The 25408-nt window shown below is 39.9% G+C and overlaps 2 protein-coding genes across 2 annotated transcripts in view; one reads left to right on the top strand and one right to left on the bottom strand.

Moving 5' to 3' along the window:
- Nucleotides 1-9025: 9025 nt before the first annotated feature.
- Nucleotides 9026-21217, bottom strand: LOC134601395 (uncharacterized). Its single transcript, XM_063445870.1, has 5 exons — nt 21191-21217; nt 18470-18586; nt 16953-17018; nt 11000-11147; nt 9026-10550 (listed from the first exon to the last, which is right to left on the bottom strand). Exons 2-5 carry the CDS (start codon nt 18551-18553, stop codon nt 9319-9321), a joined length of 1530 nt encoding a protein of 509 aa, XP_063301940.1. The 5' UTR covers nt 18554-18586; nt 21191-21217; the 3' UTR covers nt 9026-9318.
- Nucleotides 21218-21521: 304 nt separating this feature from the next.
- The window catches only part of MAN2C1 (mannosidase alpha class 2C member 1), a 53820-nt gene continuing 49933 nt past the window's right edge, over nt 21522-25408 (top strand). Inside the window, exons 1-2 of the mRNA XM_063449263.1 lie at nt 21522-21681; nt 24083-24208. Of these exons, the coding sequence (XP_063305333.1) occupies nt 21548-21681; nt 24083-24208 (260 nt within the window). The 5' untranslated portion in view covers nt 21522-21547. The remainder of the gene's footprint in view (nt 21682-24082; nt 24209-25408) is intronic.

Below are 25408 nucleotides of genomic sequence, written 5' to 3'. Positions count from 1 at the left end.
CCAAAGTCTAGTCGATTTTGCCCGACTAGTAGCTCTTTTGCGCGGTGGTAAACTAATCACGCCATCTGTGACAGGTATGGTACTGTCCATCTCTATTGTTTTGGAGGAGTGTTTAGCCTTATATGAGGCCTTGCGGGCAGTCTGAAGCAGAGCCAGTGTGAGTACAGATACACCTCCATATAGTACTCAGGAAACTCCTCCTCAATATCCCATAGCTCAGATTTAGAGTTCAATTGGGCTTTTGCCCTTTTTCAAAGTCTAGTCGATTTTGCCCGACTAGTAGCTCTTTTGCGCGGTGGTAAATTAATCGCGCCATCCGTGACAGGTATGGTACTGTACATCTCTATTGTTTTGGAGGAGTGTTTAGCCTTATATGAGGCCTTGCGGCCAGGCTGAAGCAGAGCAGGTGTGAGTACAGGTACACCTCAATACAGAACGTGGGGAACTCCTCCTCAATATCACTGAGCTTGGATTCAGAGTTCAATTGGGCTTTTGCCCTTTTCCAAAGTCTAGTCGATTTTGCCCGACTAGTAGCTCTTTTGCGCGGTGATAAATTAATCGCGCCATCTGTGACAGGTATGGTACTGTCCATCTCTATTGTTTTGGAGGAGTGTTTAGCCTTATATGAGGCATTGCAGCCTGACACCAGGGCCCAGTCATGGCTTTTGCCATGGAAGTGTCAATTAAAGCCTGCATGTCAGCAGGATCAGTAAAGCAGAAATTCAGCCTCATCTCCAGAGATACCTGGAGAGGCTTCTACATTAATCTGCATGTTTGCTGTAGACCCAGAAAGATCCTGTCAGACTGCATCATAAATATACAAACAAACCTAAGGGGATGAATAAAGTAAAATAATACCAAAAGGAAAGGGTTGAGTAACCCTCAAGTAAAAAATAAATAACTAAACAGGATAAAGAAATGAAAGTACTCACAATAGTGAAAAACAAAAAACAAATAGCAATTGTAATATAAAAACACAGGAGCTGCCACTATACCTAAACCCCAACTTGGATTTCTGGCAGTTGGTGGCAGAGCAGCAGCCACACTGATAAATGAAGGGAAAAAACAAAAAACAAACAAACAAAAAAAAACAGCACAATAGCACTTTACAGGGGATAAAGATCCTCAAAGATGCCCCTGAGCCCCAATTGATGGTAATTTTGGGGCCAGGGAGGTCAGAGGGGAAAGAAATTATCAAAGGATATACAATAAAGCATATAACTGAAACAAATGAAGTAAATACATCAAATTGAGTTAAAATGAAGTAACTAAATATATTTATAAACATGAAAATATTATAATTAAAATGTAATAACTATAATAACTATATTAACCACAGTAATGATATGAATAAAGTAAAGTAAAAGATCCCACAGTTAAGAACCATGGGACCAAGTGTCACTTAACTGAGGTAGCAGCAAAGAAAGAGGAAGTTGTATACTGGACACTGGCTATTATGCTACAAAGAGGATGCTGATTGGCTGTTCCTGTTGCTAGGAAGATATACCTCATGTTATTTACTGGTTTCTTTTATACTGATTTAATGTTATTTTTCTTTGCTGCTGAGGTAAATAAAGAAAGAGTGCAGCATAATAGGAGCCTCCGTGTCTTAATAAAATTGTAGATTTTCTAGTTCTGCAGAGTTATTTAAAAAACAAACAAACAAAAAAAAAACTCTTAAGGTGGCATTTTAACAGGTTAAATCAAAAGTGAGTGAAAAAAATAAGGTGTCCAGTGAAAAGTGAATACCCAAAGCTTCAAATGACCCCTGACGAAGGTGCATGTAGCACTGCACCGAAACACCTTTTTCCTCCCTTTTGTCTCTATGTCTATCAAGCAAGATTACCAGGGAGAGAGGCTTTGCTACATTATTAATTCATGCCAGTATTTTACTGACATTAGAATTTTCTTGCTATCCCTTCCTCTCCATTGCTTGCTTTCTGTGATTATCTGAGCACCATTTTTGGCTATAGCCAGCATAGTTCCATTGGACAGCTTGTTAGACTAGTTGTTATAATTACCATCACTTGTTGATATATATATCTATACAACCTAATTAGACCACTAGTATTCAGAAGGAGTACTTTGACAATTTGCTAAATAACTCATCTAAATAATATACTCCGACAGTAACTCTAATTCTCCTGGTTCATATATTTCATTGGAGCCATACCAATAAAGCTCTTTTTACCTAATCAGGAATAATATTGAAACCACTATCTGACTTTTCTTATACGGACATAGAAATTATGACTACACAGACCTGGCGTGTTTCAAAGCTTGCAATTCTCTAGATACATATTGCTATATACTTTTTTTTTAGCTATATATATAATACTATAGTGCTGTTCTCTGTATAATACAGGTCTGTGTCTGTGTCACCTTTGGTGTACTTGCATACCTCTTGTATTATTTTTGTAACGTTGGCACTAGTGGGTTAGCCCTTAGAGAGATCCCTGGAATCTCTCATCGATGCTCTCTTAGTTTGGACCACTGAGACCACTATTTTTGTAACATATTAATTATTGTAAATACTTTATTGAGATATGGAAATTATGGAATTTTTCTTCAGACATTGAGGGTATATCTACTAAAAAGGTTGAGAAATAATCTAGTTAGTTAAATATCGGTGATAATAGACACTAGTGTGACAACCATTTCCATCTTATAACCTGCTATTTATACTGAACGTAGTCCTGTTACATGCACAATACAAAAAAATAAACCTACACATATTTATTGTGCTCTATACAAGTATTTTTTAATTATTTATGGACAATGGTCTACGGAAATGTCATATTTTACACGTGTGCAGGTGGCTATTAAAGTTTTAAAATAGTTTTGAGCTGGACTCCTTTCTATGAAATTTGACTCAATTTAATAAAAACAAGAATACCTACATTATTTTGCAGTCAGTTACTCTGTTTCCCAGATGGACGTCTGACTCTGATCTCCTCCGCTGCTTGAAATGAGACTCTTGCTCTGACCAACCAACATGACCAGCATGGTCTGTGACATCACAGACTCTCCAACAATCATCGCTATAAACACTTGAGATAAGAGCACTGTTAGATAACTGACACCGTCTTTGATGTGGAGTTGTTTCCAATTGGATAAGGTCAATGACCAGAGTTCTAAACACTAGAGACAAGTAACTGTCAGACAGTTGTCTATAAAACTAGCAACAGCATACTTGTATATACTGTAGCAGGGACTCCTCCTCCGCTGGTTATCCTAAAGTACAGTCGGGAACAAGTAAAATACTCCAAGAATCTCCCACCACCTCCCCAGCAACTGGACGACGCACAGCTCTGGGGGTACAATTGAATTCTATTGTCACATACACGGTTTTTATGCCAAATACCATGCAAGGGGTTTTAATCCCAGAATCCTCTGTGCCTGAGATAATTGCCTGAGAAAGCTCCTCTAATTTAATTATCTCTCAGGTACAGAAAATCCACAAAATAGCCTGTACCCCAAAAGTACCTCAACCATACACCAGAACCCCCACGAAAAGTACATTCCCCGAAAGCCCCGATCTGAGTGACAAACATATCCAAGAATCACTCAGATCAGTTCGGTAGATCAGGAATGGCATTTTGTCAAAGATTTGACCAGCCAGGCACGAGGCGCTAGCCAAAAACAGTTCCAGGGAAATTGGTGCCCTGGCCGGTCTCTGTTTGTGAGGTTCTTGTTAGAACACCATACAAGGGAATCTCTCTATTTCAGTATACGAATGCTCTCCATGTTCGTTAGTTCATATCTCCTGAACGTCGTTCGTGTAGGTGGTCGGGAAATGGACCGGCAGCGGTCTAAGGTTTACCAGCGTTCACGCGAGTGCCTAGCCGAAAAGAGTTCCAGGCACTCAATGACCAAGTTCCGCTGCCCACGTTCGGGAGACAAGCATTTAGTAATGGTTTCCCTTGCAGTTTTCACACTAGAGGGGTTGGTGTCAACGTTCTAATAAGGCACAGGGGAGATTTCATACGAACAGAATCCTTTCTTCTCCCGAACGGCCAAACAGGAACCACACGAAATAACAGGGAAAAACCCACAAAAGGTGACAGTTTCTAACGGGGGAGGGAGGGTGGTATACAGACAGCCATAAAAGGGAAATAAAAGTATCTGGCAAGCATTCCGCTACATATACAAAAAGAAGGGGTTTTTTTTGGGTGATGCCAGGCATAGAACTGCCTGCATTGGATATAGTTTTTAGACTAATAATATTTGGCAGTGTTAAAGTGGTACTCCAACCACCATGACCACTTATGTTTTTAGAAGTGGTCATGGTGGTAGGAGTCTGTATGTGCAGTGCTGCTGCTTGAAACACTGCACATACTGCAATGTTTGCATTGTTGTCAAAGGGGCTAGTTGCACAGTTGACTTATGCAACCTGGAACTCTGTTTCAGGCTGCTTAATGTCAATTCTGTGCAAAACTTACATCTGTTGACAGGGATGGTGACAGCATAGGTGTGTTATGTGTGGTAGCCTGGGGATGCAGCCAATGGTAGGTTTTACTAACCCGACGCTGTCACCAGTGGCCTCTTCACCTCCTGGTAATTGATCTGTCAGGATGGGTTCAGAGCTCACGTCAGTACAGGAAACTTACGTATGCATGAGAGTATAACACTATCTGATGTTTAAGGAGGATACCACGATACTGAGTGACTCAATAGTATTTAAATTTTCCATAGACAATGCCTTTTCCCCAAAAGCCGTCACTAGTGCAATATAGATACCAAAGTAGGGAGTTGTCTACTAAACAGCTGGAAGGTGAAAATTTAAGAAGAAAAGCCTTTTTCTTCATTTTGCTCTTTCAGTTGTTTAGTAGATATTGATACATTCCTAAACTATCTACTAAACAGCTAAAAGAGCAAACAAAAGAAAAAAAAAAACACTTATTCATTTTTCTATTTCAGTTGCTTAGTAGATAAGTCCCTAGTTTGGTACCCATAATTCTGGCAATCACTCTTAATAATATAAAATTAGGAAGCTATCAACTAAACAGTTGAAAGATCAAAATTTAGAGAAAAAATACATATTCATTTTGATCTTATATGCAACTGTGTAGTAGATAGTGCCCTAATTTGGTACCCTTTTGAATAAATAATTTATTTCCTTTTCTTCTGAATCAATAATCTAAAAATGTTGGACTACCCAAAATTTGCATATTAACGAATCGGAACGACACTAAACAAATGTGTCGCCTGTGCACATGTCTAAAATTCAATGCATATTTACGTTATATTACATTTGTTTAAAAATAACATAAGTTTAAAAAAATTGTGCACAGTATTTACAGTGTAGTCATAATCAAATGTGTCTTTTTTTTAAATCAACTTTAATCAAAATACTTTAACATCTGGTCTAGTTACTTGCTCTGGCCTTTTATCTGCTCTGATGATTAAACATCTGCAAAATATATGTAACTTTTTTATAATGTATACCTGAAATCTTTTAAGAGATCTATGGAAACACACCTCCTTACAGAATGCACCTGTCATGGTTGAATATATTTATCATCTGTTATGTGTTAAATGTATATATGTGTGCGCGTATCTATCTATCTATTTATATAGTTTGTATATTGTATCCTATTGTAACAATGCAATGTTTTGTGGACCCAGGACATACTTGAAAAAAAAAAAGAGAAATCTCAATGTATCCATCATGGTAAAATATTTGATAAATAAATAAATACAATGTCTTATGTCAAATTGACTCCTGTTTATATTGTTTGAAACCAAATTTGTATCATATAGGTTCCCCCACAAAATCCTTATGTGATGATCCCCTTGATTTGTTTTGTGCAAGCCGTAAGCTCATGGCACCATTTTGTGATTCTTTTCAATGTGCAAAGGCATATCTGTATTACAGGCATCTCTGTATTGTGTACCTGTACCTTACACAGAGCAGTATGTGTCTCTATATGCAGCTGTGGGTCAAGAGAGGGGGAGGGACAGCAGCTCTCTTTGCAGGCATAAAGTATGCTCAGGGGCTTGTGATGGTAGAAATTGAAATACAAGCTATTCATTGTATATTCATTGAAATACAAGCTATCCATTGCTACTTGATAACTATGCAGTGCCCTCTGCTGGGTGAATGGAAGCATACATTTACATAATAATGTAATCAAAATTAAGGCAACCAAATATGTGGTTAAATGCATATATTGTTACTTTTTATTTTGTTTGAAAATGTTATTTGTATTACGTAGTTCATGTATTAATTATATTTGTTGATCTGCAATGTTCTATACGTTTGCATTGTTTAAAATGTTTGTCACCACATGGTTAAGGACTAGTTTCCAAAGGCTAATCCTTGTCCGAAATAAAGAATTGTATGTTGTTAGTTCCTTTTGCAACTGTGTATCATGTGTAAATTTGTTCAGGGATCCCAGTGACAGAGTCTTTGGACCTGTTGCTCGACTGCATGGTCCCTTTAGCCCGGGACGAATGCAAAAGAGCTAATCCTGAGAGCCGAAGTGCGTTTATAAAGGCAATAGCTAAATGAGTTGGAATCAAGTGTTGATATCTGCTTGGTAGAGGAACTGAAAAGATAGAGGAGACAGACAATACCTGCCTGGAAAATGGGAGTTTCAGCCTGGTCCAGCAACCTCGCAATGCCAGATGTCCTGCTTACGACCAACATTGTCCCTGTCCCTTGCTATATGTTATTTGGAAAGAAGTTGGGACTATATCATTATCTAGCTGTATATTGCAGTTCTATATATATGCAAGTGTAGGGAGGTCACCATGTCTTCTCTTGACAGTCGTCCTATGACTGATACATTGCCATTTGTTCCTCTCTTCATTATTCTGCTATCATGAATCTTTCAATTTTTGGCTTCAACTCGCTATCTAGTCATGGTCTTTCAGCTCGACAATACCCATAATTTCTGTTTTGATCTACCACCTAACGTTTTGTGATAAGAACATTATTAAACATTTTTCTGTGATCTTTCCCATTACTAAGCATCGCTTGCGTTGATCTCACTTGCGTTAAGCTGGAAGCCTTCATGGCATCTATACTTTTGTTTCTTTCTCCATTTGTGTTTATTACAGTAACTTATACTTGCAATTTTCTCACTAGCCTCAATATCCCAACCACCAATGGGATAGAGAAAGCCTTCCTTACCTGCAGTTCTCACTTGACTGTTGTATGCACGGGTTATGGAACAATCATTACTCTGTATATGGTTCCATCCTCAGAACTTTCTCTCCTTTACACTTTTAACTCAGTAATAGTTTAAGAAAAACAGAAATTAGAACATAACTTAAAAAAAATGGCCTTTGCTCTGCTCCACAAATAATATTCACCATTAGAAATACATCAACAAAGATTAAGTTGGTAATTTCAGGCTCAACTATTTTTTTAATTTTATTGTATTTTAGCACAAATGCATATTATGCAAGTAGAAAACTATATGATTGTCAATAAACATTCTAGTACGCTCTAATACAAAGTTTTGTTTTGTTTTAAAAAATGGAAACAGGGAGGGAGAAAAAGATGATACAAAAACCTAGAAGAGGGTGAGGAATTAGGATGAACAAATATTGGAGCTTTTTAAGTAAAACTGTTTCCTGGTCTACTGAGGGTTTCTTACCTTTGCAGTCAACGTATTATGCTTTTTTTTTTCTAAACTCGCAATTTTAGCAAATTAAACCCGTATGATAACATTTGCAAATGTAGTGTTAGTTTTGCAAATGTAATTTGATATAATTTGCAGTTTTGTCAGTAACGCTGATAGTATAGCAGGAAAAAAAGATCTTATATCAATATGACCAACGTGAAGACTAATAATTCAGGTTTATTTTCTGTAACAAAAAAGGTTTACAATGGAATTACAGAAACATCTTCAGGAATTTTAGAAGATGACTATGAAGTAGATATGGAAGGTATAGATTGCTCAGTCCCAATCTAATGGTAGACCATTTTGTTGTGTACCAAATGGTAACTTTATCACTATATATAATTTTATTGAATAAAGTGTGTGTTTAAAACTAACGCTTCTTTAGTACTTATCAGTGGAGGACAAAATATTGGATATCCCGTATTTATATATTACAGCATTAGAAAAATTAAATACTGAGATTCAGTTTGAATTACTCCCAGTCTGCAAAACAAGGTGTGATGAAAGTGGTGTCATGCCAAGTCCGCCCCGGCCATATGAAGAGAACTAATCAAGACATGTCCTGGAAATGTTGATAATTTATGTTCTCATGTCTTTATGTGGCTGACATGCTCACAACTAGTTGCTTTCCACATAAAGCTCATTCTCACTTCACTTTACTCAAATTAGTTTGTTAAAAAAAAAAAAAAAAAAAAAAAGAGAAGCATTTTTAGAATGTACATTTCCTTATATGTTGATTATTGTTGTGCCTCTAATAAATAAAGAAAAAAACAGAACAAAAAACAATAAAAATGTAAATCTCTTTCTTAAAGGGAAACTCCAGTGCCAGGAAAACGATCCGTTTTCCTGGCACTGGAGGGTCCCTCTCCCTCCCACCCCCCAATCCCCAGTTGCTGAAGGGGTGAAAACCCCTTCAGTGACTTACCAGGGGCAGCGACAGGTCCCACGTCGCTGCTTCCTCCTCCCCCGCCGCTCCTCCTTCTACTTACGTCGGCCGGTGGGCGAGACTGATCTCGCCGGCCGGCCGAGGAGACCTAATGCGCATGCGCGGCAATGCCGCGCATGCGCATTAGCGCACCCCATAGGAAAGCATTGAAAATGAATTTCAATGCTTCCCTATGGGGAATAGAGCGACGCTGGAGGTCCTCACACAGCGTGAGGACGTCCAGCGACGCTCTAGCACAGAAAACCTGTGCTATGAAGCAGGAAGTCCCTCTAGTGGCTGTCTAATAGACAGCCACTAGGGGAGGACTTAACCCTGCAAGGTAATTATTGCAGTTTAAAAAAACTGCAATAATTACACTTGCAGGGTTAAGGGTAGTGGGAGTTGGCACCCAGACCACTCCAATTAGCCGAAGTGGTCTGGGTGCCTGGAGTGTCCCTTTAATGTCAATGAATTCCAACATTTCTTGACTAGTTCACTTATATAAATGAGAATTATATAAAGAGAACCAAAGCTCTCTCCCTTTTATATTCAGGGTCTGTTTTTGTGAATTCTAGTAAACGGTGTCCTTATACAATTAGAATCTTGTTTGTCAGATATAAATATTTCTTTATAAATGTAATAAGAAAGACTAAATCTCATTTACCATTATATACACAGTACTCCTTTTTACATAAACTCATATATATCTTTAACAAAATATACATTACTTACAAAACAATGTTTAAATCCAAAATGGATTCATATAAAATCTGAGTTTGAATCCCAGCCACCCGTTCTCGGTATTCGTAGTAGACCATTTAACGTGTCTTTAATTTTCTTCAAAACTGGGGGAGTCAGTTTAAATGCAGCAGACGTTTCTGTAATAATTAAACGCTTTAAGTTTTTAGGCAGTGCATGCTTACCCCTAGAACCATCATAGTTGGTGTTGTGCGTCCATGTTTTATATACTGAATAAGGTACGTGATGCTGAAATAAGAGCTGAGCGTATCGATGAGGTTGTCCACGACTCTGCATCTTAAAATTGTTCAACAAACCCACAGACATAGATGCCAGGGGAATGTCCGGTAATGGATCTCCAACGCAATCTGGGGTACGGAGGCTCTCCATATGTGCTTGCTGTTGCTCTAAAATTTTCGATACAACAATAAAAGCAGGACCTTTGACATTTGCATAGTCATTATTTGATGAACTGGGCAAACGTGGTAGTCTTGCTGTAGTACGTTGACTTAGTAAGCCAGTAGATGAAAGGATGTCATCTTCTGCATCCCTATTGAAATGTGTTGCACATGTGTTGTCATGGTGTGCCTGCTTCTTTTCTGAAATCCTTAAGTGGTTTGGAAAAGAAGTGGTGTTTTCGGGTGGTACTGCAATAGTGGCTGTGGAGGGTAATTTTGCTGAAGTATGCAAAGCTAATGGTACCACAGAGGGAGGAGTATCTGGTAAGGTCTCTCCAGTAGAATCTGCCGTACATGGGCTGTGTGTATGAGAATGTTCTGAAACTTCAGAACGAATAGTGAAAGAGGGGCTATTAAGAGGTGAGAAGTCATTGGTTGGTAATGTTGGTGCAGACATTTTCGCAAATGGATCAATCATATCTTGCGGGTAAGATAACGATGTAAAAGAAGATATTGGCAGTGATGTCTCAGTAGGTTGGTAAATGGGTTCCTGACAATCTCCAAATATCCCCTCATCTTCCTGAAATTGTGTTTGGAATTTGTCAGGCACTTGAAAATGATCGCCAGGAAACAATGCATTCTTATTTTTAAACTCCTTTAATATGTGGTATATGCTTCTATCAATTTTAGCCACTCGTCTTCCAAGATTAGCAATACTGTGTACCAATTGGGTAAACTGTGCAGAACCGGATAAGTGCAGACGTGTTCTTTTAATAATTCGATGCCTGCTCTGTGGCGACAGCAGGGTGATTTTTCGTACACCAATGCGTCTATGCAGATGTTTTGTGATGGAACCTGGAGGATTGAAATTTTTTTTTTTTTTTAAATGTCAAAATAACTGATTAACATATAAACATTACTTTAAATCATTAATGATACAATTCAAGCAATAGCTCTGCCCTAATCCAAAAAAGGAAAAATACAAAAATGTGATCAATTTTACATCGCACATTTTACAAAAATATTTTAGATGTTCAATCTGTTAACATGAAATTTTATATGTAAGAGGTTTATATACCATATTTCATCAAGCAGGTATGTGAGATTAAAATGATAGTCTGGGGTTGTAGTGTCTCTTGGGCAGAGTAGCTGGGAAATTAAATCCAAGACTACTCGTTTGTGAAATCCGTATGAAATGAAAGTCCACAAAGAGAAATAATAGCAGACAGAACTATACTTTAAAAGTGAAGCACAAAGGGATTTTCACTTTACAGGTTCCAAAAAAATATACGTTTAATTGGTACCTGCGCTGCTGTTTGCCATAATTCCAACAGTACTGAACGTCTGTTGATCAGTGTTTACCACATCCTGGTACAGATCCTTGTGTGCCTGTAAGTACTCCCACTCTTCTTTGGTGAAATAGACTGCAACATCATCACACTTCACAGGTACCTAATAAAAACATGATTGTTAAAACAACTAGATTATTTATATTTCTGTTTTTGATATAGATAGATAGATAGATAGATCAGGCACAAAAAGGTGTTAAGAACGGATACAAAAAAAAACGAGAGGTGTACCCAAAATGTTGTAGTATAAAAGGTACAATAGGGAGAAGGCCAACAAGCTGTTTCCACAAAAGTTAACAAAGTATTCATAAGGAAGGGTGTAAAAGATGAACACTATACTGCCTCTCTTGGCAAACGCATTCATTTGTTTGGATTCCGCTACCACCTGTACGCTGGTGACACCCAAATATATCTGTCCTCCCCTGCTGCCCTACAACATGTCACAAATTGCCTTTCTTCCATCTCTGAGTGGATGTCCTCCCATTTTCTGAAACTCAATCTCTCTAAAACTGAGCTCATTGTCTTGCCTCCTCTTTTGCTCTCCTTTCAAGTTAGTGGTACACACATTAGCCCATCCGTGCAAGTGCGCTGTCTTGGCGTTATACTTGACTCTGGCCTCACCTTTGAGCCTCACATCCAGTCGGTCACCAAATCCTGTCAATTTCATCTTAAAAACATTGCCCGCAAGATACTACCAAGGAGCTTGCCCATGCTCTAGTAATCTCTTGCATGGATTATTGTAACCCTCTTCTAATTGGTCTTCCCAGAAGCCACATTTCCCTACTACAGTCTGTAATAAATGCTGCCGCCAGACTGATTTCCCTCTACAGTTGCTCCTCTCACACCTCACACCTCTGTCAGTCCTTACATTGACTTCCTGAATCTAATAGGAGCCAATTCAAAGTGCTAACCCATCCCTATAGAGCACTGAACAATTGTAGCCCCTATTATATCTCTTCACTGATCCACAAGTATGCCCCTTCTCGGTCTCTCCGCTCTCCCCATTACCTTCTCCTGTCCGCTGCACCCGTATGGCCAACTCACGCTTGCAGGACTTCTCGCGGGTGGCTCCCTTCCTATGGAATAGCCTGCCTACCGCCATTAGACTCTTGCCTAGTCTTCAATCGTTTAAGAAGTCCCTCAAAGCCCATCTCTTTAGGAAAGCTTATGGCCTCCCTGTCACGGTAATATACCCCAACACGCAAGAATAGTCCAGATAGTCTAGAGGCAAGAAAACAAGATACGTCTTACCGGACCTTAGAATGGCCGGACTAGACGAGGACAAGAAAAGACAGAGTCCAGAACGAGCCGAGGTCAAGGGGACAGAGAGACAGCGTAAACTAGAACAAGCCAAGGACTGGTACACAGGAGAGCAAACCGGCGAACAAGACAAGCAAGGATAAAGAGAAAACGGAGTCAGGAACAAAGCCAAGGTCTAGCACCAAAAAACGACAACTGAACGATACAAGCACTAAAGGGAACTGAACAGAAACCACGATAGGGCAAGGTACTAAGGGAAAAGGTGAGTATAAATACCCTAGTATTCAATTTGATTGGCCCCTGTCATATCCACGCCCCCAAAACGTGAGTGTATGGGGAATGTGGCATGACAGGGGCCAATGGGAGACCGTTTCATATTTCATATACACGCGGTGCGCTCTTAGAGTCAGGCGGGACACGTGACCGCTTCTTGCGGTCACTGCCCGCCGCCTTTCTGGTATTGCAGTCGGATGAGCCGCACGCGGCTCGTGCAAAAGCAGGACCGCGCGCGGCGAGAACAGAGGACCCCGGCCGGCCCCAGGGTAAGTACCACTACACTCCCAGAGTTACCTCTACCTCACATACCTGTCCATTGCTCTCTCCTAAAGGGAAGCACTCAACTTTCTCCTCCAGCTCTGCTTCACTCCCACCTTGTTTGATTGCTATTTTCTATCCTAATGTGTTTTATACCCCACCTCCTATAGACTGTAAGCTCGTGTGAGCAGGGTCCTCTTTAACCTTTTGTTCCTGTAAGTTTTTGTAATTCTCTCATTTATTGTTAAATCTCCCCCTCCTATAATATTCTAAAGCGCTACAGAATTTGTTGGCGCTATATAAATGCCAAAAATAATAATAAAAATAAAAAAAACACACACAAATTGAACAAAAAAAATAAAATAACCAGAACAGATTTTTTTTTTATTCTTACACAGCGCTATACAAGAGAGAATGGCTTACACAAATTACAAAGAAAACGTTTTTTTTTTAAATTATTATTATGACATATGCAAATAGATTCTAGGGTAGCAGCTACATGTTATCAAAACATGCACATGGCAAACAAAGAAATAAATAAAAAAATATATATATATAAAAAATATGAACAGGATTTAGAAATAAATGACTGTAATCTGCACCCTGTGAGAGGGTACAATTGTATTGGTTCTCTTACACTCCTTTTACATACATTTGCTTTTAAAAAGGTGCGTGATACTCGCTGCAGCCAGCAACTTTTTGATTGGGTAACTAAAATTATAGATCAGGGTGGTGCAGTAGACATTGCTTACCTAGATTTCAGTAAGGCTTTTGACACTGTTGCACATAGAAGGCTTATCAATAAACTGCAATATTTAAGTTTGGATTCCAATATTGTTGAATGGGTAAGGCAGTGGCTTAGTGACAGGCAACAGAGGGTTGTAGTCAATGGAGTATATTCGAAGCTTGGGCTTGTCACCAGTGGGGTACCTCAGGGATCTGTACTTGGACCCATTCTCTTTAATATTTTTATTAGTGATATTGCAGAAGGTCTTGATGGTAAGGTGTGTCTTTTTGCGGATGATACTAAGATATGTAACAGGGTTGATGTTCCAGGAGGGATAAGCCAAATGGAAAATGATTTAGGTAAACTAGAAAAATGGTCAGAGTTGTGGCAACTGACATTTAATGTGGATAAGTGCAAGATAATGCATCTTGGATGTAAAAACCCAAGGGCAGAGTACAGAATATTTGATAGAGTCCTAACCTCAACATCTGAGGAAAGGGATTTAGGGGTGATTATTTCTGATGACTTAAAGGTAGGCAGACAATGTAATAGAGCAGCAGGAAATGCTAGCAGAATGCTTGGTTGTATAGGGAGAGGTATTAGCAGTAGAAAGAGGGAAGTGCTCATGCTATTGTACAGAACACTGGTGAGACCTCACTTGGAGTACTGTACACAGTACTGGAGACCATATCTTCAGAAGGATATTGATACCTTAGAGAGAGTTCAAATAAGGGCTACTAAACTGGTTCATGGATTGCAGGATAAAACTTACCAGGAAAGGTTAAAGGATCTTAACATGTATAGCTTGGAGGAAAGACGAGACAGGGGGGATATGATAGAAACATTTAAATACATAAAGGGAATCAACACAGTAAAGGAGGAGACTATATTTAAAAGAAGAAAAACTACCAAAACAAGAGGACATAGTCTTAAATTAGAGGGACAAAGGTTTAAAAATAATATCAGGAAATATTACTTTACGGAGAGGGTAGTGGATGCATGAAATAGCCTTCCAGCTGAAGTGGTAGAGGTTAACACAGTAAAGGAGTTTAAGCATGCGTGGGATAGGCATAAGGCTATCCTAACTATAAGATAAGGCCAGGGACTAATGAAAGTATTTAGAAAACTGGGCAGACTAGATGGGCCGAATGGTTCTTATCTGCCGTCACATTCTATGTTTCTAACTAAGCAAAGGTCTTCAAGGCTCCATCATTTTCTCTCCCCAATTTCACCAGCAGAGGGAGCTCTAATAAGGCTCTGGCTTGCCCATAGGTGGCTGACATTCAAGCAGTTTTAACTAATTATGCTAATTGGCAACTTATCTATGAAGACGCTTTAACAGCTGCACTGTCTGAGCAAATGACATGTTGCAGATGGTGAGCTACAATCCACATATTATGTTTTACTACACGGCCCAAATACAAAAAATAAAAATCCCTGCTTAGAGGAAATACTGCAAATGAAAATATTCGTGCATTTAATTATCCATCCTTCTAACCCAGACTTGCTGTGGCGGTCAAATCACAGAGTTCTCAATACAGCTCAAAGAGAAGTCTTTGCAAGGCATATGCTCTGAGCAATTACCGGTCTCGAATTTGGTCGCAGTCTTTACACATAAAGTGCTTTAGGGGTCTGGATTATAGCTTTCACTAGCCATCTCCTTTGAGGTTATACAAGGAGTACTTTTACATAATTAAGTAGAAGTATATTCATTATATTCTTACAACATTGCTAGGCAGAAATATGCATTTAGAGACATATGCAGTGGCATCCATGCTAAGTTATTTGTTTATATTTCATGTTGAAATTGCATTACTGTAGGTTTATGCAAAACTAATCATCCTTGGAAAAGTTTGAACAATATAAAAAAAAAAAAAAAAAAAAAAAAACAAAAACTATTCACATATCAGACACAGTACATTGATCTCCTGACAAAATGGCAAAGAAGAATATTTCATATTTTAATTTTTTTTAAATTATTGCTGGAGACATTTTTATGGGAATAACAACCTAGCATAGTCATCACATATTTTATTTTATTGGTGCATAGGATGAACAAGCAGATGTGCCACAACAGCTGGTGCAAACAGATCTTTAGACATATTATAACAGTAGTATGACATCAAGAACATTGCACATTTTCTTTTTTATAGAGGGAGTAAAGAGGATTTAAGCATAAGCCTACATGGCACAGCAATAAACAGTAAATACTGGTATACATGTAGGCGTGAGGATTTCAGATGATAAGAACCACTGGGTCACAATATTAGATAATCATGCTCAACTAACCAAGTTAAAGCTAACCACTGTTATACAAACATTTACAATAGCAAAATTTAAACAAATCAAGTCAGGTAACCCATAAGGATCTTACGGGCTTCAGTTGGATAAGTGAAAGTCACAAAGTATGAACTGGACTGCTGCCCTACGAGGGGATGTCCACTCATCTAATGCCCTTGTTTAGAGCGCGTAAAGGAGGTAAGCCAGGATGCTGCAGGAGCTTGGTGGAAGGAGACTGGTGGGGCACCACCCACCTGCCACAGGCCGGTAGGAAGGCCAGTATCTGTAGTCCACTGACTCAGGTCTCAAAGAGTCCAAGTCCTCCTCCACTAGGGAGAGACAGAAGGCCCATGTGTAGCGCTGCCACTGGAAGTGGACGGTCTCCTGCCTGTGGGGGCGATGCATAGGAATCTCACCCACAGTGGCCCTCGGCTAAGGTGGGCATATAGTGGAGGATTTTGATGGGTGAGGCTCTGGATTTCCCAAAGGGGGTCCTCTCTCCTTTTGCGGCTCCCCACTTCCTGCATCCTGTCGAGGTTGGTGCCCCGAGGTAACCAACCATGTCTCTAAGGTTGGTTTCCTGGGTTTTTCCTGGTGTGTGCCACATGATATAGAGGCAGTCGCCATCTTGAGTAGGTGAGATGCTGTCCAAGATCGCGTAAGTGGAGGAGATGTGGGAGCCAGTTTGTAAGTATAGTGTGCCAGTGGGAACCGGGATAACACCCGCTGGTCCAGAGGGAAAACGGAGCTGCTCAGTATCCTGCAGGGACTCAGTGTCACTCAGTACCAGCGATCGGCTGCCTCACCAGGGAGATGTGAACACCGGGACTCACCCAAACCTACAGGGATTACAGGTGACTCCCAGGCCCTGGTCATCTGCAGAAGTAGTTGTCTCGATTTGAGAGCGTTTGGGTGCACTAGTAGTCAATTTAAGCGGTTCTATTTAGAGTTTAGGCTTGCAGTTCGAATGAAACGCATCTAGCCGCCATCCATATCAGGCCCTGCATCCATAGTCATCACATTTTAATGTAAAGACTAAGCAGCTTCACATAGCTACAATTGATGTTGATACTAATGTATTGTGTCAAATTACACAGTACTGCTCACCTCTCCTGTGACCAAATGAATGTTACGTCTTCTGCTCCGAGAATTCTTCTTCACAACTGTATATTCCTATAACAAAAGAAAAAAAAAAGACATGAGAGAATAAAAATAACGGGTATATTGAGTGACTAGTCTAATTTTTTTTTTTTTTTTTCAATTTGACAATTTTTATTTTATCAAAGAACATAATTGGGTTACAGAAAGGAAAAAGGGAGGGTAAGCAGTTGAGGTACATATATCTCAGACATATATTATACATTCAAGAGCATATCTGGTCAGGTAGCCTTTTAGGAATCCCTCGACTACCCTTGCTACCTTGTTCCGTGCTCCGTGTCTGGTTTTGTTCCCTCATAACCATGGGTTTGGTTCAGGGTTGGTGGGTAGAGAGAGTGGGGGGGGGGGGAGTTGGGGGGGAAGGGTAGGGAGGGGGAGACAGGGGAACAGGTTGCGGGAGGAGGTAGGGGGAAATAGGATGCGGAAGCCCCATGTCTCCCAGTGTCTCCGTTGTGGTTGTCAAGCATTACGTGGCTTTCGCATTTACTCCCCTAGGTAACTATTTAACTATTTACAATGTGGGTGTTTGTTCCGCTATGCTTCTTTTTTTTGTGTTTTAGCTGGTTTAACCTCAACGTCTACCTTCGTGCCTTGGTGTTAGGAGTTGTGGCCTCTCTGCGTCTGAGCAGTTAGGCACTAGGCGTGTTACTATTAGTCCTCTGTGAATGTTCTTTTTTTTTTTTTGACTAGTCCAATTTGTACATTGTGTAGCAAGCATATCAGTTGCCATTATTAAGCCAAACCACTCACAGCTCGTAAATGGATTTAATGTCCTGTTAGAGCAATTTAGAATTACATTCACTTGGGTAATACTCCAATAAAAGTAACAAAATGAAACTATAAATTATTCAGATACACTTGGGATATAGAAAAGCCTTTTTAAAAGGTACCTGTCATGAGACATACAACTTAAATTTATAAATGATTGAGAATTCAATTTTATATCTACATTGTGCCAGCAGATTTGCTAACAATTTTTTAGGATATCCCCTAAAATCAGATTTAAAAAAAAACAGCCCTTTACTCTATCAGTTCAGTCTGTACCGATCAGCACAAGATAAGGAGGCTGTGCTCTGCATGTGTGTTATTAGAAAACCACCCCCTCGCTTTAATTCAGTCTAAGGGAACATAGTGCCTGCAAGTTAAAGTAGGGAGGAGGGGCAGGCTCTGTGTGAGAGTGGCACCACCAGCAGCACAGGAGAGAAACAGACAGAATGATGTATTGCAGCAGCTTTGCACAAGCAATCTGTGAATGCAGAGAGAGAGCAGATATGTTTTATTTACACAAAGTAAACAAAGTGTTGGAGACTGTAGTGGATACATGAGAACATTTGTTGTTTTTTTCCTCTTTGGTCATATCAATTTTTCTGTTCTTAATTTCAGCTTTCTTCTCCTATAATGGCTCTGTATTCCAATAAATTACCCGTAAATAAAAATAGAGGTCGACATTCCAACACAGGCCTCACCTCTCCGGTCAACATGTAGATGATTTCTAATGCATAGTTTAAGATCATCTCAGTCTTATGTTCATCATTTTTCATCTTGTTCATCCTTACTACAGCTCTGACACTCAGAATAGGGACCTACAAGTGATGGAAAGATAAACAAAAATGGTGCAAACATATAAGAAATGTAAAAAAATATTACAGCATATGTAAACGTGTTTTTAATTAATAGTTTTACACAATAAAAATCTATAAATGTATAGATAAGGTGTGTTTACATACAAACCAAAACAATTAAAAAACTCAGCTGGATGTCCAGCTTGACTATTGTAAATTGAAAAGTCAACTTTTAAGACAATACAAAGTTGTGTTCAGTGTATGATAAGACAGATCATTTTTTTTTCTATTATATGATACAATTACAAAATGATTGAAACATCCAAAATAAAAAGTATTACAAACACATTAATTTGTATGTATTCTTTTCAACAATGCCCAGGAAGCACCACTAGTAGCCATCTGAGTACAGACATGTGATGATACTCTTTGGGTGACATATTCCTGAAATAGTCATGTTACAAACCCATCCAATGGGAGAGCCTCTGAATAATACTTGAAATGGTTACAGGATGGGACATATCATGATGTACCCCTACATGACAGAGTATAATATTGATATACTTTGGTTAGCGGCATTACATATCAAGGAAAAGTAATAGGTCATGGATCATCCTCTGGGTGACCGCAAGTACCTGGACTGGTTACAGGAGGTGACATTTGACATTACTGATGGATGTGATGGACTGGTTACAGGAGGTGACATTTTACATTACTGATGGATGTGATGGACTGGTTACAGGAGGTGACATTTTACATTGCTGATGGATGTGATGTATCATACTATGGGGGACAGTGAGTACCTGGACTGGTTACAGGAGGTGACATTTCACATTATTGATGGATGTGATGTATCATACTATGGGTGACAGTGAGTACCTGGACTGGTTACAGGAGGTGACATTTTACATTACTGATGGATGTGATGTATCATACTATGGGTGACAGCGAGTACCTGGATTGGTTACAGGAGGTGACATTTTACATTGCTGATGGATGTGAAGTTTCATACTATGGGTGACAGTGAGTACCTGGACTGGCTACAGGAGGTGACATTATACATTACTGATGGATGTGATGGATCATACTATGGGTGACAGCGAGTACCTGGACTGGTTACAGGAGGTGACATTTTACATTACTGATGGATGTGATGGATCATACTATGGGTGACAGCGAGTACCTGGACTGGTTACAGGAGGTGACATTTTACATTACTGATGGATGTGATGGACTGGTTACAGGAGGTGACATTTTACATTGCTGATGGATGTGATGGATCATACTATGGGTGACAGTGAATACCTGGACTGGTTACAGGAGGTGACATTTTACATTACTGATGGATGCGAAGTTTCATACTATGGGTGACAGCGAGTACCTGGACTAGTTACAGGAGGTGACATTTCACATTATTGATGGATGTGATGTATAATACTATGGATGACAGTGAATACCTGGAATGGTTACAGGAGGTGACATTTTACATTGCTGATGGATGCGAAGTTTCATACTATGGGTGACAGTGAATACCTGGACTGGTTACAGGAGGTGACATTTTACATTACTGATGGATGTGATGGATCATACTATGGGTGACAGTGAATACCTGGACTGGTTACAGGAGGTGACATTTTACATTACTGATGGATGTGATGGATCATACTATGGGTGACAGTGAGTACCTGGACTGGTTACAGGAGGTGACATTTTACATTACTGATGGATGTGATGTATCATACTATGGGTGACAGCGAGTACCTGGACTGGTTACAGGAGGTGACATTTTACATTACTGATGGATGTGATGTATCATACTATGGGTGACAGGGAGTACCTGGACTGGTTACAGGAGGTGACATTTTACATTACTGATGGATGTGATATATAATACTATGGGTGACAGGGAGTACCTGGACTGGTTACAGGAGGTGATATTTTACATTGCTGATGGATGTGAAGTTTCATACTATGGGTGACAGCGAGTACCTGGACTGGTTACAGGAGGTGACATTTTACATTACTGATGGATGTGATGGATCATACTATGGGTGACAGGGAGTACCTGGACTGGTTACAGGAGGTGACATTTTACATTACTGATGGATGTGATATATAATACTATGGGTGACAGGGAGTACCTGGACTGGTTACAGGAGGTGACATTTTACATTACTGATGGATGTGATGGATCATACTATGGGTGACAGCGAGTACCTGGACTGGTTACAGGAGGTGACATTTTACATTACTGATGGATGTGATGGATCATACTATGGGTGACAGTGTGTACCTGGACTGGTTACAGGTGACATTTTATGATACTAACATGTGTTATGATGTATTCTTTGTGCCTGCATACTATATTAAAGTATAGTTTTGTCTGTCCATTACTTTAATAAAGCATTATGAGTAACTATTCTCCTGTATACACATTGGAAGCTGTTATAACAAACTTCTATTAATTTACATGGGACATTATCCTCTCAAAACCAGCTTTAAATAACATTAGCCCTCCATGTTAGCCATCAGTGTACAAGCACAACACATCCAGCTAACCCAACATTTATCATTATCAGCCAGTCCAACATGAATGTTCTAAAACATCAAAACATCCACTCCTACCTCCAGCAGCCTCTGTCTCACCCAGGCACATGCTCAAACAGCGAGTGCACTGATTGGTGGAGAGCGGTCACATGACCTGTGCCCCTCGAAAAAGACTACAAATCCCGGCATACACTTCTGCCTCTCCACTAACTCACCGCAGCGAGATTTGTATAGGCTTCTGTGCAATCATATCTAATTACAGGGCATCTGGGGCTGATTTACATTGATATCGCATGTTAAATTAATAAATGATAATATAGTCAACAGCCCTTGGTGACATTTTTCCCATAATAAAGATGGCCGCTGTACAGGCACTTCCGGTTTCCGGTTCCAGTAGCTGTCACCTGGTTAGTGCTTACAGTCTGGAGGACCAACATGGAGCAGCAGGGGAACCAGGGTCCCATTCACTCTGCAGCTTACCTGGTGCAAAAAAACAGAAGGACAACACTAGAGCGGGTGGAGAAATTCATCTCTGACCAGTACTTTACTGACTGCAACCTGAGGGGGAAGTAGGGAAATTTTAATATTATTTTATTAAAACTTCTCTGTATTAGGCAAATGTTCAGTCTGCTTGCTTTTTGGGAATAAAGTTATTCTCTAATGCTTTCCATTGTCTCAGGCTTCTCCTTTGAAGGGAAACTCCAGATCCCTAAACAACCCCTTATTTGCTGAAAAGCTTTATGAGAGAAGAGTGTGGTCTCTTTATTTGATTTTGCAAAAAGTGCAGATTTCAATAGAAATTGACGCTTTTATTAATGAACCTGGTTATAGCCCCTTGGCTGTCAATCAGACAACAGGTTTTGCTACTTCCTGGTTTGGTTAACTCAAACCAAAGAGAAAGCAATTGCCCAAAGCACCTGCCTGGCAAAGTTTGCGATTGTACAGTCACATAAAGTCTGGGTGGTGTTAGAAGGAAGGGTTTGCAAAGGCAGACATTTTCCCCAATGAAACAAAAATGCACAATTAAAAGCATTCCATTTTTAATTTGGGGTAACAGTGATTTTTCTAACCTGTTTTTTTTTGTTTAGTTTTTTTTTAACCTCTTTAACACACTAACACCATCCAAGGATATATATTGTAATTTACAAATAACATAATATTTGGTATCATTTTCAGTTTTTCAATAAAAACAAACACAGTAGAATATGCATTAAAGGGACACTGTAGGCACCCAGACCACTTCAGGTCATTATAGTAGTCTGAGTACAGTGTCCCTTGTGCACCTAGTGCTGCAGTGTTAAACATTGCAGTTAAAGGGATTCAAAAGTGCCAGGAAAACAAACCCGTTTTCCTGGCACTGTAAAATCCTACAGTGCCCCCCCTCCTACGTGGCTGAAGGGGTAAAAACTCCTTCAGTCACTTACATGAATCCAGCGCCGATGTCCCTCGGCGCTGGGTCAAGCTCCGCCAACGCTCCTCCCCCGCCGACGTTATCTGGTGGGGGAGACCTAATGCACATGCACGGCAATGGCTGTACTCACATTAGTATTTCCCCATAGGAATGCTTTCCTATTCAGAAAATCTGACGCTGGAGGTCCTCATGCACAGCATGAGCAAGTCCATCGTTTGATAATGGACCAAAGGTCCGTTTCAATTCTAGAAGTTCCTCTGGAGGCTGTCTGGTAGACAGCTGCTACAGGAGGAGTTAACCCTGCAAGGTAATTATTGCTGTTTCTAAGAAACTGCAGTAATTACTATTGCAGGGTTAAGGGACATGGGACACTGTACCCAGACCACTTCAATGAGCTGAAGTGGTTTTGGTGCCTACAGTGTCCCTTTACAGGGAAACTGCAAGGTTTACATTGCAGCACTTAGTCTGCCCACAGTAGCTGTTTACCAGACAGCCACTAGAGGGCTACCTGGTTTGAAACGAACTTTTGGTCTGGTATCTGACGCTGGACATCCTCACGCTTTGCATGAGGACCTCCAGCGTCGGATTTTTCCCCATAGGAAAGCATTAATTCAATGCTTTCCTATGGGGGAGGTGTAATGCGCACACAACATTTGCAGCAAATGCGCATTAGAGCCCACTCGTCGCGGGATGGAGGAGGAGCTTTGACCCATCGCTGAGGAACATCGGCGCTGGGATCAGGTAAGTAAAGGGTTTTTAACACTTTATTTACCTGGAGAGGAGGCTATAGTGCCAGGAATACAGATTTAACGTAATGACAATCCACAGCCTTGCTCCAGGGAGTAAACTACAGGAATTTGTCTGTACCGCTGTGATGCAGCTTATAGTGCCTAATGTGATTGGCACTTTCCAGCACATAGGATTAACAGAAAGAAAAGAAAACCAACTTTCGAACACGTAGAACATGACCCATCAGTCGTTCTAAAGAAAAAGGACAGCAGAGCTAATCAGACTTTATGTACACAAATGGAATAACTCACTATGTCTCCCCTACTCAGAATGTTCTTCAAAAACTGCAATATATTAGCGAATCTAACCTGAAATAGTAATATGGGTATTCACTTAAAGCTTTCCATTAACAGGATGGTCTGTCACATGCGTCTTCACCATCATAAGTCCTGTAACCACAAAAGCACACACTTTTATCCAGAGAATATTCTGCACCTTCCCAGTGTCAGCCTTTTAGCTTCCCCTGCTGTATTTTTACAGAGATGTGCTGAGGTGTCACTTTTGGTAACCACTCTTAAAGGAGAGCCCCCTTCTTAGCAGTTTGATATAAATGAAGGGGTAGTACTTAGGGTCTCTATTCAACATAACAATTACAAAGAGCTTTAGTTGCTCTGTCGGTTTAGAGTGCCCCTTTAATTAGCTACTGGATCACAAACCAGCCATATGCACATTAACACACCATCATAACTAGCAATAACTTGAATGTATTAGAATGTGAATGTCTCACTTTTGTTTTTTGCCTTCCTAATAATCATGTAATGTTTTCGTAGGTTGTTTGGAGAGAAATGTCCTCTAGATTCCATCTCATATTACCTAACAGAAAAACGAATTCCTTACAAGGATGCGATAAAACAAGAGTTTCAGGAAACGCAGGTTGGAAAGAGCTTTGGTCCCACGTAAGTACCATATACATCATTACTAATTCTCTAAAATATTTTTAGAGAACCAAGCAAGCAAAGTAAATTCTTTCAAGATACCATTATTTAGATTGTAAGCTCATGAATGATCTAGGTTAGTACTTGGCATAAAATGACTGTAAATGCTAGACCTCAGCTGACGGACAGGACCCTCTGTTCCTTTTGTATTGGTTTATCTATACTGTACTGTGTATTTTAATGAGTGTACTGTGCTGCGGAATATGTTGGTGCTTTTTAAATACTAGTAATTATAATCATGTTAAATGTAATGTATAAGGTGTTGTCATTATTGAGTGTTTGTGTTGATGTTGGCTCAAATATTATCACGAAAGAGCATAAAGCTATTTCAATGCAGTAGTTTTGCATAGAATGCTGCTTTAAAGGTCCACTATACCACAGCTTAATGAAGTGGACTGGGTGCCAGGTCCAGCTAGGTTTAACCCTTTTTGCAGTAAACATAGCAGGGTTAATCCAGCCTCTAGTGGCTGTCTCATTGACAGCCGCTAGAGGCGCTTCTGCGCTTCTCACTGTGATTTTCATTTACACACCATCATCTAATATGGCATTGAACTGCCATTCAATTCTAATATAGTTTAGCTGTTTTAAGATGTCTCTGAATATTCTTGGTCACAAATCTTCATGCATGGCTGGTCCTCTTTTAAAAGGAAATGCTGAACTCCTACAATGAATCATGGTCTTCCTCCTACATCTACTGGGAGGACTGTTTATATCCCTTTATGGAGCTTTCATTAGATCTCTTGAGCTAAACCCTGCCATGCAAGGCCAAGTCACTGGCTAAGAGTGTCAGGTAACTGCTCTCAACCAATGAGCAACTACCTGCACCACCTGACTTAGTCACCTGCCTCTCTCCATTGAGCTGTCAGATCCCAGGTACGTTGTCAAACCGTATAGAGCACACATGGCACCATAACCACTACAGCACACTGTAGTGGGTTTGGTGCTTGGAGTGTTCCTTTTAGCAAACTGTAGTCTTATGATGCTTGTAATGTTCCTTTAACACTACCAGTCTTTTTTCTGTCATATGGTGGCAGTAACTTATGGGTTTTGCTCCTCCCTGTGGACAAGACATCTTAACAAGCATCCTAGATAAAAAAGGACCCTCCCCCTTTCCCTATAAGAGGCAGAACCGCAAAATCTACCCCAGTCTCCTTTCTTGTC

This window comes from Pelobates fuscus, chromosome 3 (genome assembly GCF_036172605.1).
Source record: "Pelobates fuscus isolate aPelFus1 chromosome 3, aPelFus1.pri, whole genome shotgun sequence".
In the NCBI taxonomy this organism is placed as follows: domain Eukaryota; kingdom Metazoa; phylum Chordata; class Amphibia; order Anura; family Pelobatidae; genus Pelobates; species Pelobates fuscus.
The sequence above is the reverse complement of the archived record's forward strand: the minus strand, read 5'-3'. Positions and strand labels throughout refer to the sequence as shown.

Coding starts and splice junctions, on each gene's coding strand:
- LOC134601395 (XM_063445870.1), bottom strand. CDS start 18,553: ATGAACAAGATGAAAAATGATGAACATAAGACTGAGATGATCTTAAAC. Junction 17,019..18,469: donor TCTACATGTTGACCGGAGAG/GTGAGGCCTGTG, acceptor CTTTTGTTATAG/GAATATACAGTTGTGAAGAA. Junction 10,551..10,999: donor TATGGCAAACAGCAGCGCAG/GTACCAATTAAA, acceptor TCAATCCTCCAG/GTTCCATCACAAAACATCTG.